Source organism: Mauremys reevesii, linkage group 1 (genome assembly GCF_016161935.1).
Source record: "Mauremys reevesii isolate NIE-2019 linkage group 1, ASM1616193v1, whole genome shotgun sequence".
In the NCBI taxonomy this organism is placed as follows: Eukaryota; Metazoa; Chordata; order Testudines; family Geoemydidae; genus Mauremys; species Mauremys reevesii.
In genome coordinates, this window is record NC_052623.1 from 354,355,191 (window position 1) to 354,368,409 (window position 13,219).

General features: G+C 55.7%; 1 protein-coding gene across 5 annotated transcripts in view; it reads right to left on the bottom strand.

Annotated features, from left to right (window-relative positions):
- MEST overlaps positions 1–2,664 on the bottom strand; it is a 33,785-nt gene extending 31,121 nt beyond the window's left edge. The window contains exon 1 of one of the 5 annotated variants that reach the window (XR_005592623.1): positions 2,507–2,664. Coding sequence is in view for 2 of the 5 variants with exons in the window: in XM_039519827.1 (XP_039375761.1) it covers positions 2,507–2,583 (77 nt within the window). In the remaining 3 variants the exon portion in view is untranslated. The remainder of the gene's footprint in view (positions 1–2,506) is intronic. The other 4 variants (XM_039519827.1, XM_039519830.1, XM_039519829.1 and 1 more) reach the window with 4 other exon arrangements.
- Between the last annotated feature and the right edge of the window lie 10,555 nt (positions 2,665–13,219).

Consider the following 13,219-nt stretch of genomic DNA (forward strand, 5'->3'; position numbering starts at 1 on the left):
CCTCCCCAGTCCCTGGGAAGGGGGTTATTGGGAGAGGTTAAAATGCTCCAGCGCACTGAAGGTAGCTGGGTTCGGTGGTGATGGTGGACGGTTCACTCCCGAAATATCCCCAACTCCCTGCGCTAACACCACCCTTTGGGATGAGTAAGATAAAGGGGGAACCCCTGAGGGCTGAGGAGCATGGGGAACCGTGGGGTCAGAGTGTGGCATACAGGAAGGGGACCTCGAAGACGTGAGGGACACCCTGAGAACAGGGGAGAATTGGGGGCAGAGGGGCTGAGAACTGGGAGGCTGGGACCTGTGGGGCAGAGGGAGGAGCCTCCTGGGAGCTGTGTGGGCATGGAGGGGGGCTAGGAGCTGGGGGCACAGGGTGGAGTCCCCTGGGGGCTGGGGGTCAGGACCCCCCAAGACTTAGTGGTCTCTTCTTTGCCCTAGAGTTTTAGTTCCCAGTCCCTTCACAACCTGGAAGACGACGGCGACTTCCAGCTCCTGGCTTTCATTCAGGCCGCCCATGGGAAAAGGAACAGCAGGGCTTGGACAGTGGGGGACGGGAGGGGAGGGGAGGGGAGAGACCCTTTCCAGAGTGCGGAAGCGGGACTAGGAGCCAGGCTGGGAGAGACACCATGTGGGGCAGTGAGCAGGGGGGCTCTGCTCAGGAGCAGGGCATTCCTGCCACACCCTGCAGGCAGAAAGGGGAAGCCCGAGCCCCTTGCCTCTGCACCAGGGGGCTACTGCCCCCTACGGTGCCCTGGGTGAGGGCCCATGTTGCCCTGCCCTAAGGCCAGCCCTGCATGCTGTTTCATTTGTATTACTGCTCACCACTGCCATTGTGAAATAAAGCAAGCAAACAACGGCTAGCAGAGGCCTTGCAATAGAGAATCAGTTTTAACCAAACTTTCCCTGAAGGCTTTTCAGGACTATGGAGGTTTTGTTGAAGCTTCCTTTGTACTTAGTGTAAAGCAAAAAGTGCTGTTCTCTTTCACTTACGGCTGCCAAAGGGCAGCACATCAAAAATGGAACACAAAGGGAAATGTAGTTGTGATCTTTTTATTTAAGCCATCAACAAAATGCTAGAATTGTTATGTTGTTGGTCTTCTGAGCGGAAATAAAATCAGCCTTGTGTAAGGTTCTATCACAAAACTGAACAATAAATTGCTTACAGCCATTTAAAAATCCAGTGAATTATTTTAAAGTGAATAGTACAATGTCAAATTACTCCTCAAAAACTACTGACGAATTTCTGCAGGCTGCTTTCTCCTGTGGCAGAAGTTAGGGTTGTAAACTTAAAGCTGCCAAAGACTATAGTTACAATATCTAAGCTTGGTTCTCCCCACATATTCTTGGATCCTGTCAGTCAAAGCATCCTCTCGGCCTTCAGAGCGAGTCTTAGCCTTTCGTTATTACATTATTCAATGTTACGTGCATTCAGCAGAATCTACAAAACTGTCTTAAAAATGCAAACAAAAGCATAAATAATTAACTTTACACAGACCCCAAACCAGACCCACACTGAGTTAGAGAAGCCGCTAGAGAGAGCCCCATGCTGCGGGAGTCTCTTCGCGAACACTAGTGTAACAGTGCAATTATAGCATTAATTATCGATAGGTCACTAGCCCCAAGTCTGCCCTGCACAGAAGTAGGGTGGATAGACAGCAAGTGTGAAAAATCGGGACGGGGGTGGGGGTAATAGGAGCCTATATAAGAAAAAGACCCAAAAATCAGGACTGTCCCTATAAAATCGGGACATCTGGTCACCCTAGCACAGAGCTTTGTGATATGCCCCAGCAGACAACTCTTTACAACAAGTGTTTAGTATTCAGCAAGAGAGAAAAACAAAATGCTGTCAGAACAGTTTGGGACAGAGCAAAGACCCACCTCCCACTCCAGGGGGCACAGCCCTCCCCCACCCCATCACCACTTCTGGGGGCAGAACAGCCCCCCATGCACCCCCTTCAGGGAGCACTGTCCCTTCAGGGGGCACAACCTCCCCCCAACTCCACCCTCACCTCTGGGAGGGGCAGAGCCCCCCAGGCTCCCTCTCCTGGGGGCACAACCACCCCCTGACCCCACCCTCACTTATGGGGGCAGGGGCACAGCCCCCCATGTAGCCCCTCCAGGAGGCACAACCCCCCCTCACCTCTGGGAGGGGCAGAGCCCCCCAGGCACCCTCTCCAGAGGTCACAGCCCTCCCAACCCCACCATCCCCTCTAGGGGGGCAGAGCACTTCCCCCACCCCCCTCAAAGATATTAAGCCCCTCCCCCATACTCCTCCCCCTCTGGGAGGCAGCGGGTCCCCCACCTTCCACGCCCCCTTTCCCGGGGGCACAGACCCCCCCCTACCGCCAGGGGGCAGACACCCCCCATTCGCCCCTCCCCAGGACAGAGCCCCCCCAATGGGCAGCCCAGGTTCGGGGAGGGGCAAGGCCCCGCCCCCCGGGACAGAGGAGCGGAGCCTCGTCCCCGCTGAGGGGCTCCTGGGCCGGCGCGCGCTTCGCACCGCCGTTACCTGGGCTCAGGGCTGAGGGCGCCAGGCGGGTTCCATGCTGCTAGAGGGGCGGGCCCCGAGGGCGTTGGAGCGCGCATGCGCAGCCCACCCAGCGGCCCGTCTTTTCCATAGAGCCTCCCCAGCGTGGCTAGACGGTCCCGCAACCAAGGTCGGGCGCCACCGACACCTGCTGGGGCACGGTGGTACTGCGCGGGCTTCTGCGGCTCTGATTGCAAGGTGAATGCCTCCTGCATGCCTGCTGCTGGTAACAGCTTTTTGCACTGGAAATATATGCCACCGCTGCGGGTACAGCTCCTGGCGCTAGGCATGCAGGCCTCTTCCTGCATCTCTCGGCAGCTGCAGGTTTTTCCAATAAGGCCTGCAGACTTTTGCCAGCATCCATCTCCTGCTGCAGGTGTTTGCACAAGGCCTTCAGACCTTTGCATGAATGCATCTGTCAGCTGCTGCAACTCTTTGCACTAGTTATGCAGGCCTTTTCCTGCATTCCTCTGCTAATGCAGTTCTTTGCACTAGGCCTGTAGGAATTTGCACGCACACATCTGCTGCTGCAGGTCTTTGCACTAGGTATGCAAGTTTTGCATGCATCCTTTTAGCAGCTGCAGTTTTTTGCACAAGGCGTGGAGACATCCCTCCACAGTTGTGGGTCTTTGTTCTCATCCTGCTGCTACAGTTCTTTGTACCAGGTATGCTGGTTTTAACATGTAGCTGCTGCAACTCTTTGCATCAGGCAAACCAGTCTGTGCTCAATCAGCTGCCTGCAAATGCCTGCGGTGGCATTTCAGCGGAGGGACCTTCCTCCACTGCAGTGACTGAGCTGCCGCCAAAGACAGTGGCGGGACTTTGGCAGCAACTCCTTCGGGATGTTGCGGGGCCCGATTCCGGGGAATCGGCTGAATCGCCTTAAAGCCAGCTCTGCTCTTACATACAGTGCAACTCCTCCACCTTTTCTCCTCCGCCTGTCCTTCTTGAACAGTTTATACCCATCCATGACAGTGCTCCAGTCATGGGAGTTACCCCTCCAAGTCTCAGTTATTCCAATCACATCATAGTTCCTTGACTGTGCTAGGACTTCCAATTCTTCCTGCTTGTTTCCCAGGCTTCTTGCGTTCGTGTACAGGCACCTAAGATAACTAGCCAATTGCCCTACTTTCTCAGTATGAATCAGGAGGCCGCTCCTGTTGCACCCTCCTCCTTGTGTTTCCTCCCAATATCCCACTTCCCTGTTTACCTCCAGGCTTAGATCACCATCCTCTGGTGAACCTAGTTTAAAGCCCTCCTCACTAGGTTAGCAAGTGTGCCTGTGAAGATGCTCTTCCCTCTCTTCATTAGGTGGATCCCATCTCTTCCTAGTAATCCTTCCTGGAACAACATCCCATGGTCAAAGAATCCAAAGCCCTCTCTCTGACACCACCTGCATTTACCTCCACTATTCGATAGTCCTTTTCTTTCAACAGGGAGGATGGGTGGGATGAGAACACGACTTGCACCTCAAACTCCTTTATCCTCCTTCCAGAGCTACGCAGTCTGCAGTGACTTGCTCAAGGTCATTCTGGGCAGTATCATTGGTGCCCACGTGGAGAAGTAGGAAGGGGTAGCGGTCCGAGGGCTTGATCAGTCTTGGCAGACATTCCGTCACAACCTGAATTCTAGCTCCCACAAAACTCTGTGGGAACTCCTCCCAAGCGAACTCCCAGGCCAACTCCCTCTGTTTATAAATAAAGTCAGGGCCAGCTATCCCCAAATGCCAGTCAAATGGTCATTAATTGGCTGATTTCTTTCAGATGTTGTGGCAGACGTGTATCTTGAAGGACTGGCAAGAGGAGAGCTCTGGCAAGATCAATTCAGGGAGCATATCCCTTGCGTGAGTTATTACCAAATGAGGACTTATTTCTAGTGACTAAGATCTGATGACCCGGCCTCCCCACATGGTGTGATGCCAGCACTGCTGTCTGACAGATTGGACAGAAAACAGCAGTCCTGACATTTGTGGCTATTACAGACCCCCAGCACTTTTCTCAAGAGTTGATGGGTTGTCAGTTGAAAAGTTTCTTTATGCAGCTTTCTTATAAACATCTGCTAGACCTCTAGCTACTAGAGACTTCTCATTTCAATGAATTTTAGGTCATTGTCCTTCTATCCAGCTCTAAGGTGCTTCCCCCAGTCCATCTTCCAGTCTCCTCCTGCCCACTTTACCTTCTTCCTCAAGGTGTGCTAGTTGTCTGTTTCAGTATTGGCCTCCCACCCCAGAAGTGGCTGCATTTCAGTAGCAGGTGACACGATCCCTATATGTATGAACCAATTATGTAGCATCTCCATTGGAAGATATTTACATGGATGTCAAGAACATCCAGATTTATCATAATTAATGACAATAACAATTTTGGAAGGGATATTAAACTTTATGCTTCAGGGCTTATGTAGTCTCTAGCTATTGGAGATCAGAATGAGAATCTATGTAGGAGGTAGATTATCCCACATCTGCTACTTCAAGGTTTTTGCACCATACTCTGAAGCAACTGGTGCTGGCCACTGTCAGAGACAGGATACGGGGCTAGCTGGACCTTGGGTCTGATGCAATCTGGCAACTCCTATTGTGATGCAGGCAGATCAGGTGCCCACTCATGCCAAGGCCCCAGGCCTCACTGAACACTGACAAATGCATAACTGGAAACCAGTTTTGCTTACTTGTGTGTTACCCTTATCCAAATAGATACTAGATGTTAAATTGATGTGTTTAGACTTTATAAAATGCTTGTAGGATGCTGCATGTGTTGAGCTCACTTATAACCTTTATAGCCCACGTGTAAGTGGTTGCATTGTGACCCTCTGTAATTGTGTAACTCACCAAACGGGAAAAGAAACATTAATTTAAGGTAAAGGGCTTGTCCAGCATAAAAGATGAAGGCAAATGAGGTACATCCAACCCAGTTTATCTCATCTAACTGGGACCAGGGCCAGGTCGGATCATCAAAAATTTGGATAATCCAGAGAATGGGAAAGGGCGAAGCTGCAGCACCATCTAGTGGCCACCACAGAGTTCACCCGCTTCTGGACCTACGTGCGCTGGTGGTTCCGTTATGGAGAGCTGGATAATGGAGGGGCAGATAAACAGGGTTCTACTGTATTGTGTAGCATCAAAGGAGAGAGGCCCTGCTGATTGCATTCCTAACGCCTTGCAGGAAGGAGAGACCTGCACATGAGCTCATCCCATCAGTTTGGACTCTGGAGAGGAGGGGATAAAAATCCCTGACAAGGAGAAACGCAATCTCTCTTATGCTGGCTGGAGCCGGAGGGGCACAGATTCGTAAACATAAGAAGGGACGCCAACTCTCTAATCGCACAAAGCTGAACACTCTTGCCCTGCCCCTTCCCCGAGGCCATACCCCTGCCCCTCCCCTTCTCCGAGGCCCCTCCCCTGCTCACTCCATCCCCCTCCCTCCGTCGCTTGCTCTCCCCCACCCTCACTCACTTTCACTGGGCTGGGGCAGGGGGTTGGGATGCAGGAGGGGGTGTGGGCTCTGGGTGGCAGTTTGGGTGTGTGAGGGGGCTCAGGGCAGTGGGTTGGGGTGTGGGAGTGGGTGCGGGCTCTGGGCTGAGGGTGGGGCCAAGGGGTTCGGAGTGCAGAAGGGGGCTCCGGGCTGAACTTGGGGCAAGGGGTTGGGGTGCGGGAGGGAGTTCGGGGTGCGGGCTCCAGGAGGGAGTTTGGGTGCAGGGAGGGATTAGGGCTGGGGCAGGAGGTTGGGGTGCAGGAGGGGGTGTGGGCTCTGTGCGGGAGTTTGGGTGCGGGAGGGGGCTCAGCTGGGGCAGGGGGTTGCGGTGTGGGAGGGAGTTTGGGGTGTAGGCTCTGGGAGGGAGTTTGGGTGCAGGAGGGGGATTAGGGCTGGGTTGGGGTGCGGGACGGGGTGCAGGGTCCGTCTGGTGGTGCTTACCTCGGGCAGCTCCCAGAAGCGGAGGCATGTCCCTGTGGCTCCTAGGCTCAGGGGCAGCCAGGCAGCTCCGTGCACTGCCCCTGCCTGCAGGCACCGCCACTGCAGCTCCCATTGGCTGCAGTCCCTGGCCAATGGGAGTTGCGGAGTCAGCTCTCGGGGTGGGGGCAGCGTGCAGAGACCCCTGGCTGCCCCTGCGCCTAGGAGCCGGACATGCTGGCCAATTCTGGGAGCTGCGCGGATCCAGGGCAGGTAGGGAGCCTGCCTTAGCCCTGCTGCGCCACTGACCAGACTTTTCACCTATTAAAATCTCCCAGATTGCTTTCATCCAGGAGATTGAGGCCGATTCCGGGAGACTCTTGGCCAGTCTGGCAGGGTTGGCAACCGTGAACATAAGCAAAGAGATTCCCATGCTGCTTGGCCTGGGTAAGCCCTAAAAGACATTCGGTGGACAGATTACTGCAGCTCTGTCACCTTTTGGAACCACAGACTAACTCATTTGTGCCTATATGTTGCCTGCTTTCACCTGTAAATAAGTCTCTCATCTCTTCTTGGTTAAATCCTTAGTTAGTTTACTGTAGGATTGGCTGTGAGCATTGTGTTTGGTGTGAGAGCTAAGGTACAAGTTGATCTGGAATAAGTGACTGCATAGGCACCGACTTCCCCTCTGCCCGGTGGGTGCTCACCCGGCTCCGGGCCCTGCCCTCACCCCGCCCCCATTCCACCCCTTTCCCAAAGTCCCCATCCCCATTCCACCCCTTCCCCCAAGTCCCTGCCCCTGCCCCGCCTCTTCTCCACCTCCTCCCCTGAGCGCACCACATCCCCGCTCCTTCCCCTCCCTCCTGGAAAGTCCTAAGTGCCGCCAAACAGCTGTTAGGCAGCAGGGGGCGAGAAGTGCTGGGAGGGAAGGAGAGGAGTGGGGATGCGGCATGCTGAGGGGGGAGGAGAAGGAGGCGAGGTGCGGGGAGCTTGGCTGCTGGTGGGTACGGGATTTTTCCCCATGGGTGCTCCAGCCCCGGAGCACCCACGGAGTCGGTGCCTATGAGTGACTGGTTTCTTGGGGCTTGGAGCAACCTGAGTATTTTGTGATTTTTGGTGTACAGCAACCGGCTATTACTAAGTCCAGCTTGCCTGGGTGGCAAGGCAGACTGGAGTGCCCAAGAGGGCTGTCTGTGACTCCATGGTAAGACTGCTACAGACAGAGATCCAGGAGCTCACATTTGTTACTGGGTTGGTGAAATCTAATTATAGGACGTGCCACCGGCGTGGGGTATCTGCCCTGCTCTTTGATAGTCCGCCGTGAAGTTGGATCTCATGGGCATGAACCACGCCAAACCGTGACACACCTGTGACGAAAACTGACTATGCCAATGGTGTTCCACAGGCAGAGCTGCTGCAGAATGAAGCTCTTAGTTTTTAAAGCTTTCTGCAGTGAAAAGTGCTGCATAGATGTAGGGATTTTTATTCTTAAAGCATAGCATCCTCCGACTGGACAGCAGAGGGGAGAGCGTGAGAAGCCAGTATGGTGAAGCAGTGCAGTCTAGTAGTTGGTACAGAGGCTAGGGACTCTGGGGTTCCAGTCTCACTCTCTCACTCTGTGCACCCAGGCAAGACATGCCACCGCTTCATGCCTCAGTTTCCCCATATGTAAAATGGCACCTGGACATTATGATACAACAGCGCCGAGCGCTATAGAAAACCCTTAAGATAGATCAGGGGCGGGCAAACTTTTTGGCCTGAGGGCCACATCGGTTTCTGAGATTGTATGGAGGGCCGGCTAGGGGAGGCTGTGCCTCCCTAAACAGCCAGGTGTGGCCCGGCCCTGCCCCCATCTGACCCCCCCATCCACCCCTCCCTGTCCCCTGACCACCCCCGGACCTCCTGCTCCCCCATCCAACCCCTCCTCTCCTTCCTGACTGCCCCTCCCAGACCCCTGCCCCATCCAATCACCCCTTCTCCCTGGCTGCCTCCGGAACCCCTGCCCCTCGCCAGTCCCCTCTCTCCTTCCTGACTGCCTCCCAGGGACCCCAGCCGCCATTCAACCCCCCTGTTCCCTGCCCTCTGATCACCCCAACCCCTATCCACACCTCCAGCCCCTGACCACCACCCCGAACTCCCCTGCCCTCTATCCAAGCCCCTCTGCTCCCTGCCCCCTTACCACGCTGCCTGGAGTGCCAGTGGCTGGCGCCACTGCAGCTGCGCCACCCAGAGCACCAGGACAGGTAGCCGCACCACCTGGCTAGAGCCAGCCATGCCACCACGCCGCACAGAGCACCGGGTTGGGCAGCAGCTCTGCAGCTGCACTGCCTGGCAAGAGCTCGGTGCCCTGCCGCCCAGAGCACTGCGCCAGTGGCAGGGTGAGCTGAGGCTGCGGGGGAGGGGGATCAGTGGGGGAGGGGCTGGGGACTAGCCTCCAGGCCAGAAGCTCAGGGGCTGGGCAGGAGGGTCCCACAGGCCGGATGTGGCCCACGGGCTGTAGTTTGCCCACCTCGGAGATAGATCGATACTTCACAAAGGGTTTGGGTGGCTGATTGAAAGTTTGTAAGGCAGTTTGAAACCCTCACGTAATGAGTGCTATATCAGCGCAAAGTATTATTAGCTGGGATGTTTAGGAAGAAACCCCAGTCAAAGATAAATAATTTGGTAAGAAAAGGAAATCAGTGAAGGGGAAACCGTCTATTTTGCCTGGCAGTGCTGAATGGAAAATCAAGAACTGAAAACTTTCCAGCATTCCAGTCTGCCAAATTGTGCTGATCTTGCATTCATTCAGTGACGGGCTAGAAGCAAGTGTGGGGTCCTTCAAGTCTGGAGTGGTTTGATGGCCATTGTGCCAAATCTGTCCTCTATATTTTAAAGCTTTTTAATATGTTAGTTAGTTAAATCTTTACTAAGATCTTTGTGCAAGAGGAGAATCTGGGGGGTGGGGACCTGAATTTTTAAACCATCTCCCTAGAATATATGGAGATATACCTATCTCATAGAGATAGAAGGGACCTTGAAAGGTCTTTGAGTCCAATTCCCTGCCTTTACTAGCAGGACCAAGTACTGTCCCTGACAGGGTGGTTGTTGGGATTTTTTTTGGTGTCCCAGATCCCTAAATGGCCCCCTCAAGGATTGAACTCACAACCCTGGGTTTAGCAGACCAATGCTCAAACCACTGAATTATGCCTCCCAGGAGAATATGTTGCCCTTGCTGTATAGAATGCCTTTCACCTGAGGATCTCAAAGCACTTTTCAAACATCAGAGTCTGGTCCAAAGCCCATGTAGTCAGTGGGAGTCTTTCTCGTTTGAATGAGGCCCATAGTGAATTAATGCTTACAGCTTCCTTCTGAAGTGTGTAAGTATCATTAGCCACAGTTTGCAGGTGACACAGACCGGCCAACATACTGAAACGCGGCCACTGATTTTGGGTGCCAAATTTGAGACCGGCGGGCCCTGATTTTTCACAGGTGCTGAGCACTCCTCCTCTGCATTGAATTCATTTGGAGCTGTGGGGGCAAGTCTGGCCCAGATTGGACACCTACAAACAGTCCTATTTGACCAGCATTATCCTCCATCTGTGACAGAGCCAGGAAGAAAACTAGACTCCTGATTTCCAGTCTTTTCTTCTTCCGGGAAGAAGGATTTTGCTATGTGCTGCCAATGAGACGTTTAACATCTCAGTCATACTTTCGAATCTCTACCATTCATACTATAACCAAGTGCCAGCTCTGGTATCCTGCTGCCCACCTCCTTTTCCAATGAATAATCCAGGTGAACAGGCATGAAATTACACTGAGTCAAGGACTTGGTTAGAACTGCCAGGACCTAACAGAGCTGAATGATTCTTAGGGGAAGTCTGCAAAGCTAGCTCGTTTGCACAACGTTTTGTTCCCCTTTGTTTCTCCCAGGGAGGGTTTCCAGGCAAGGGGAAGCCTCTGCAATGTTGTAGGAATAGAATAACCCTTCCCAAGAACTGGGCTGGCTCAAATATATGGTATATGGCTCTGTAGGTGATATATGAAGTGTGTTTACTTCCTCAGTCGAATTTTTCTTTCCCACTTTCTCATTTTTAACAGCCTGTTTCTCTTCAATTTTCTAAACCTCCATACCCTCCATTTTCTATTTCTATTGGATTTGTTTTCTCTCCCCTCTTTCTTCAGTCTCTCCTAGGCAGAATGTGAACACAAAAGCACTCACGCAGCACTGCCATGTCCCAGGGCAGGGCCGTCCTTAGGCATATGCAGCATACGCAACTGCGTAGGGAACCATGAAATTTGGGGCACCAAATTGCCCCAAATTTCATGGTGCCCTAAGCAACTGCATGCTGCATATGTGGCAGCACCAGCTCCAGCGACCAGCCCTATCCCTCGGCCAGCCCCTCTGCAAGGGGCAGGGCTGTCCCTAGAGGGGTGTGGGGCACCGGACAACTCCCTCCGCCCCATCTCTTACCCTTCCTCCCTGCTCTGCCCCCGGCCCGCCCCCATTCTGCCTCTTCCCCCAGCGATTCCGCACTCACCGGTGGCGGGAAGCGGAGCAACGTGGCCCCAGCCGTGTCACTGGGGGTGGGGGGGCAGGTTGGAGAAAGGTCCCCCCCACACACACTCACCGGCGACAGGAAGCAGAGCGTGGCAGCTGGGAGCTGGCGGGGTAGAGCTGGCTGGGGCCAGGCTGCTCCGCTTCCCACTGCTGCCGGTGGGGGGATTCCTTCCCCCAAGCCCCCTCCTCTGAGTGACACAGCTGGGGCTGGGGTGAGGGAAGCAGAGTGGGCTGCTCCCGGCCCCCCCGCTAATCTCCCAGGCCACTCTGGGCCTGTGGGGGCCCCCCAAAGCTCCTGCCTCCCAGACTGTGGGACAGGGAGGCCTGGGGCCCCACACAGCCCCGGGGCCCCACACAGCCCCCACATGGGGAGGGCTGCATAGGGCACCCAAATGGCTAGGGAACGGCCCTGTCCTGGGCGACTGGAATTGGGGCAGACAGATTTGTCCCTCTCAGTAGATTATACACAGGCATTGGCTGTATGGGCTGGACCTGTGAGAGAGTGTGCATGGAGGGTGTGGCCGTGCAGGATGTAACCTTAGTAGTTTAATTGATGGGTACAGAGTTGGTTTCTAGTGGGTGATCTGCAGGCGGCTAAATTCTGGCTGCAGATTATGGGGTGCAAGTAGGGGTGTTAGAGGGAGCACCCATTTGAGTTGGGTGTGCCTGGGTTTGCAATTGGTGGAACCGCCAGGAGCAGCTGAAGGAAAGGAAGGAAGAGTTGAGTTTATAAGTGGCAGGGAAATGCAGCAGATGGGGCCAGCTGGGCCTGCAATGGGATGAATTTGCAAGGAGCAGTCACAAGGGACCACTGGGATGAGTGGAGAGGTGGAGGTGCAGCAGGGAGTAGCCAAAGGAGATGGAGGGAGGCTTGCAGTTGAAATGAGGGGTAGCTGCTGGGGGCAGCCACATAGTATTAGCGAGTGATGTAGGTTTGCAATGTGGGGGACATAGGGAGCAGCCCCTAGTGTTAACAGGGGAGGCAGGTTTGCAATGGGGGGAGCAGCAAGGGGCAGCCCCGGGGAAGGGGGTTTGCAATGGGAGGGAGCGGTGGGGACAGCCCTGGGAAGGGGGTTTGCAGTGGGGAGAGAGGCAGGGACGGCCCCGGGGACGGGGGTTTGCAATGGGGTGAGTGGCAAGGACAGTCCTGGGAAAGGGGGTTTGGAGTGTGGGGAGCGGCAGGGACAGCCCCGGGGAGGGGGGGTTGCAATGGAGGAAGCGGCAGGGATGGCCCCAGGGAAGGGGGGTTGCAATGGAGGGAGCGGCAGGGACAGTCCCGGGAAAGGGGGTTTGCAGTGGGGGGAGCGGCAGGGACAGTCCCGGGAAAGGGGGTTTGCAGTGGGGGGAGCGGTAGGGACCGCCCCGGGGACGGGGGTTTGCAATGGGGTGAGTGGCAGGGACAGTCCTGGGAAAGGGGGTTTGCAATGGGGGGAACGGTGGGGACAGCCCCGGGGATGGGGGTTTGCAATGGGGTGAGTGGCAGGGACAGTCCTGGGAAAGGGGGTTTGCAATGGGGGGAACGGTGGGGACAGCCCCGGGAAAGGGGGTTTGCAATGGGGTGAGTGGCAGGGACAATCCCGGGAAAGGGGGTTTGCAATGGAGGGAGCGGCAGGGACGGCCCCAGGCAAGGGGGTTTGCAATGGGGTGAGTGGCAGGGACATTCCCGGGAAAGGGGGGTTGCATTGGAGGGAGCGGCAGGGACGGCCGCGGGAAAGGGGGTTTGCAGTGGGGGGAGCGGCAGGGACCGTCCCGGGACCGGGGGTTTGCAGTGGGGGGAGCGGCAGGGACAGTCCCGGGAAAGGGGGTTTGCAGTGGGGGGAGCGGCAGGGACAGTCCCGGGAAAGGGGGTTTGCAATGGGGTGAGTGGCAGGGACAATCCCGGGACAGGGGGGTTGCAATGGAGGGAGCGGCAGGGACGGCCCCAGGGAAGGGGGTTTGCAATGGGGGAACGGCAGGGACAGCCCCGGGGAGGGGGGTTTGCAATGGGGGAACGGCAGGGACAGCCCCGGGGAGGGGGTTTGCAATGGGGGAACGGCAGGGACAGCCCCGGGGAGGGGGTTTGCAATGGAGGGAGCGGCAGGGACAGCCCCGGGGACGGGGGTTGCAATGGAGGGAGCGGCAGGGAGCAGCCCCAGCCCCGGGGAGGGGGTTTGCAATGGGGTGAGCGGCAGGGAGCAGCCCCAGCCCCGGGGAGGGGGGTTTGCAATGGGGGAGCGGCAGCCCCAGCCTCGGGGAAGGGGGTTGCAATGGAGGGAGCGGCAGGGGGCA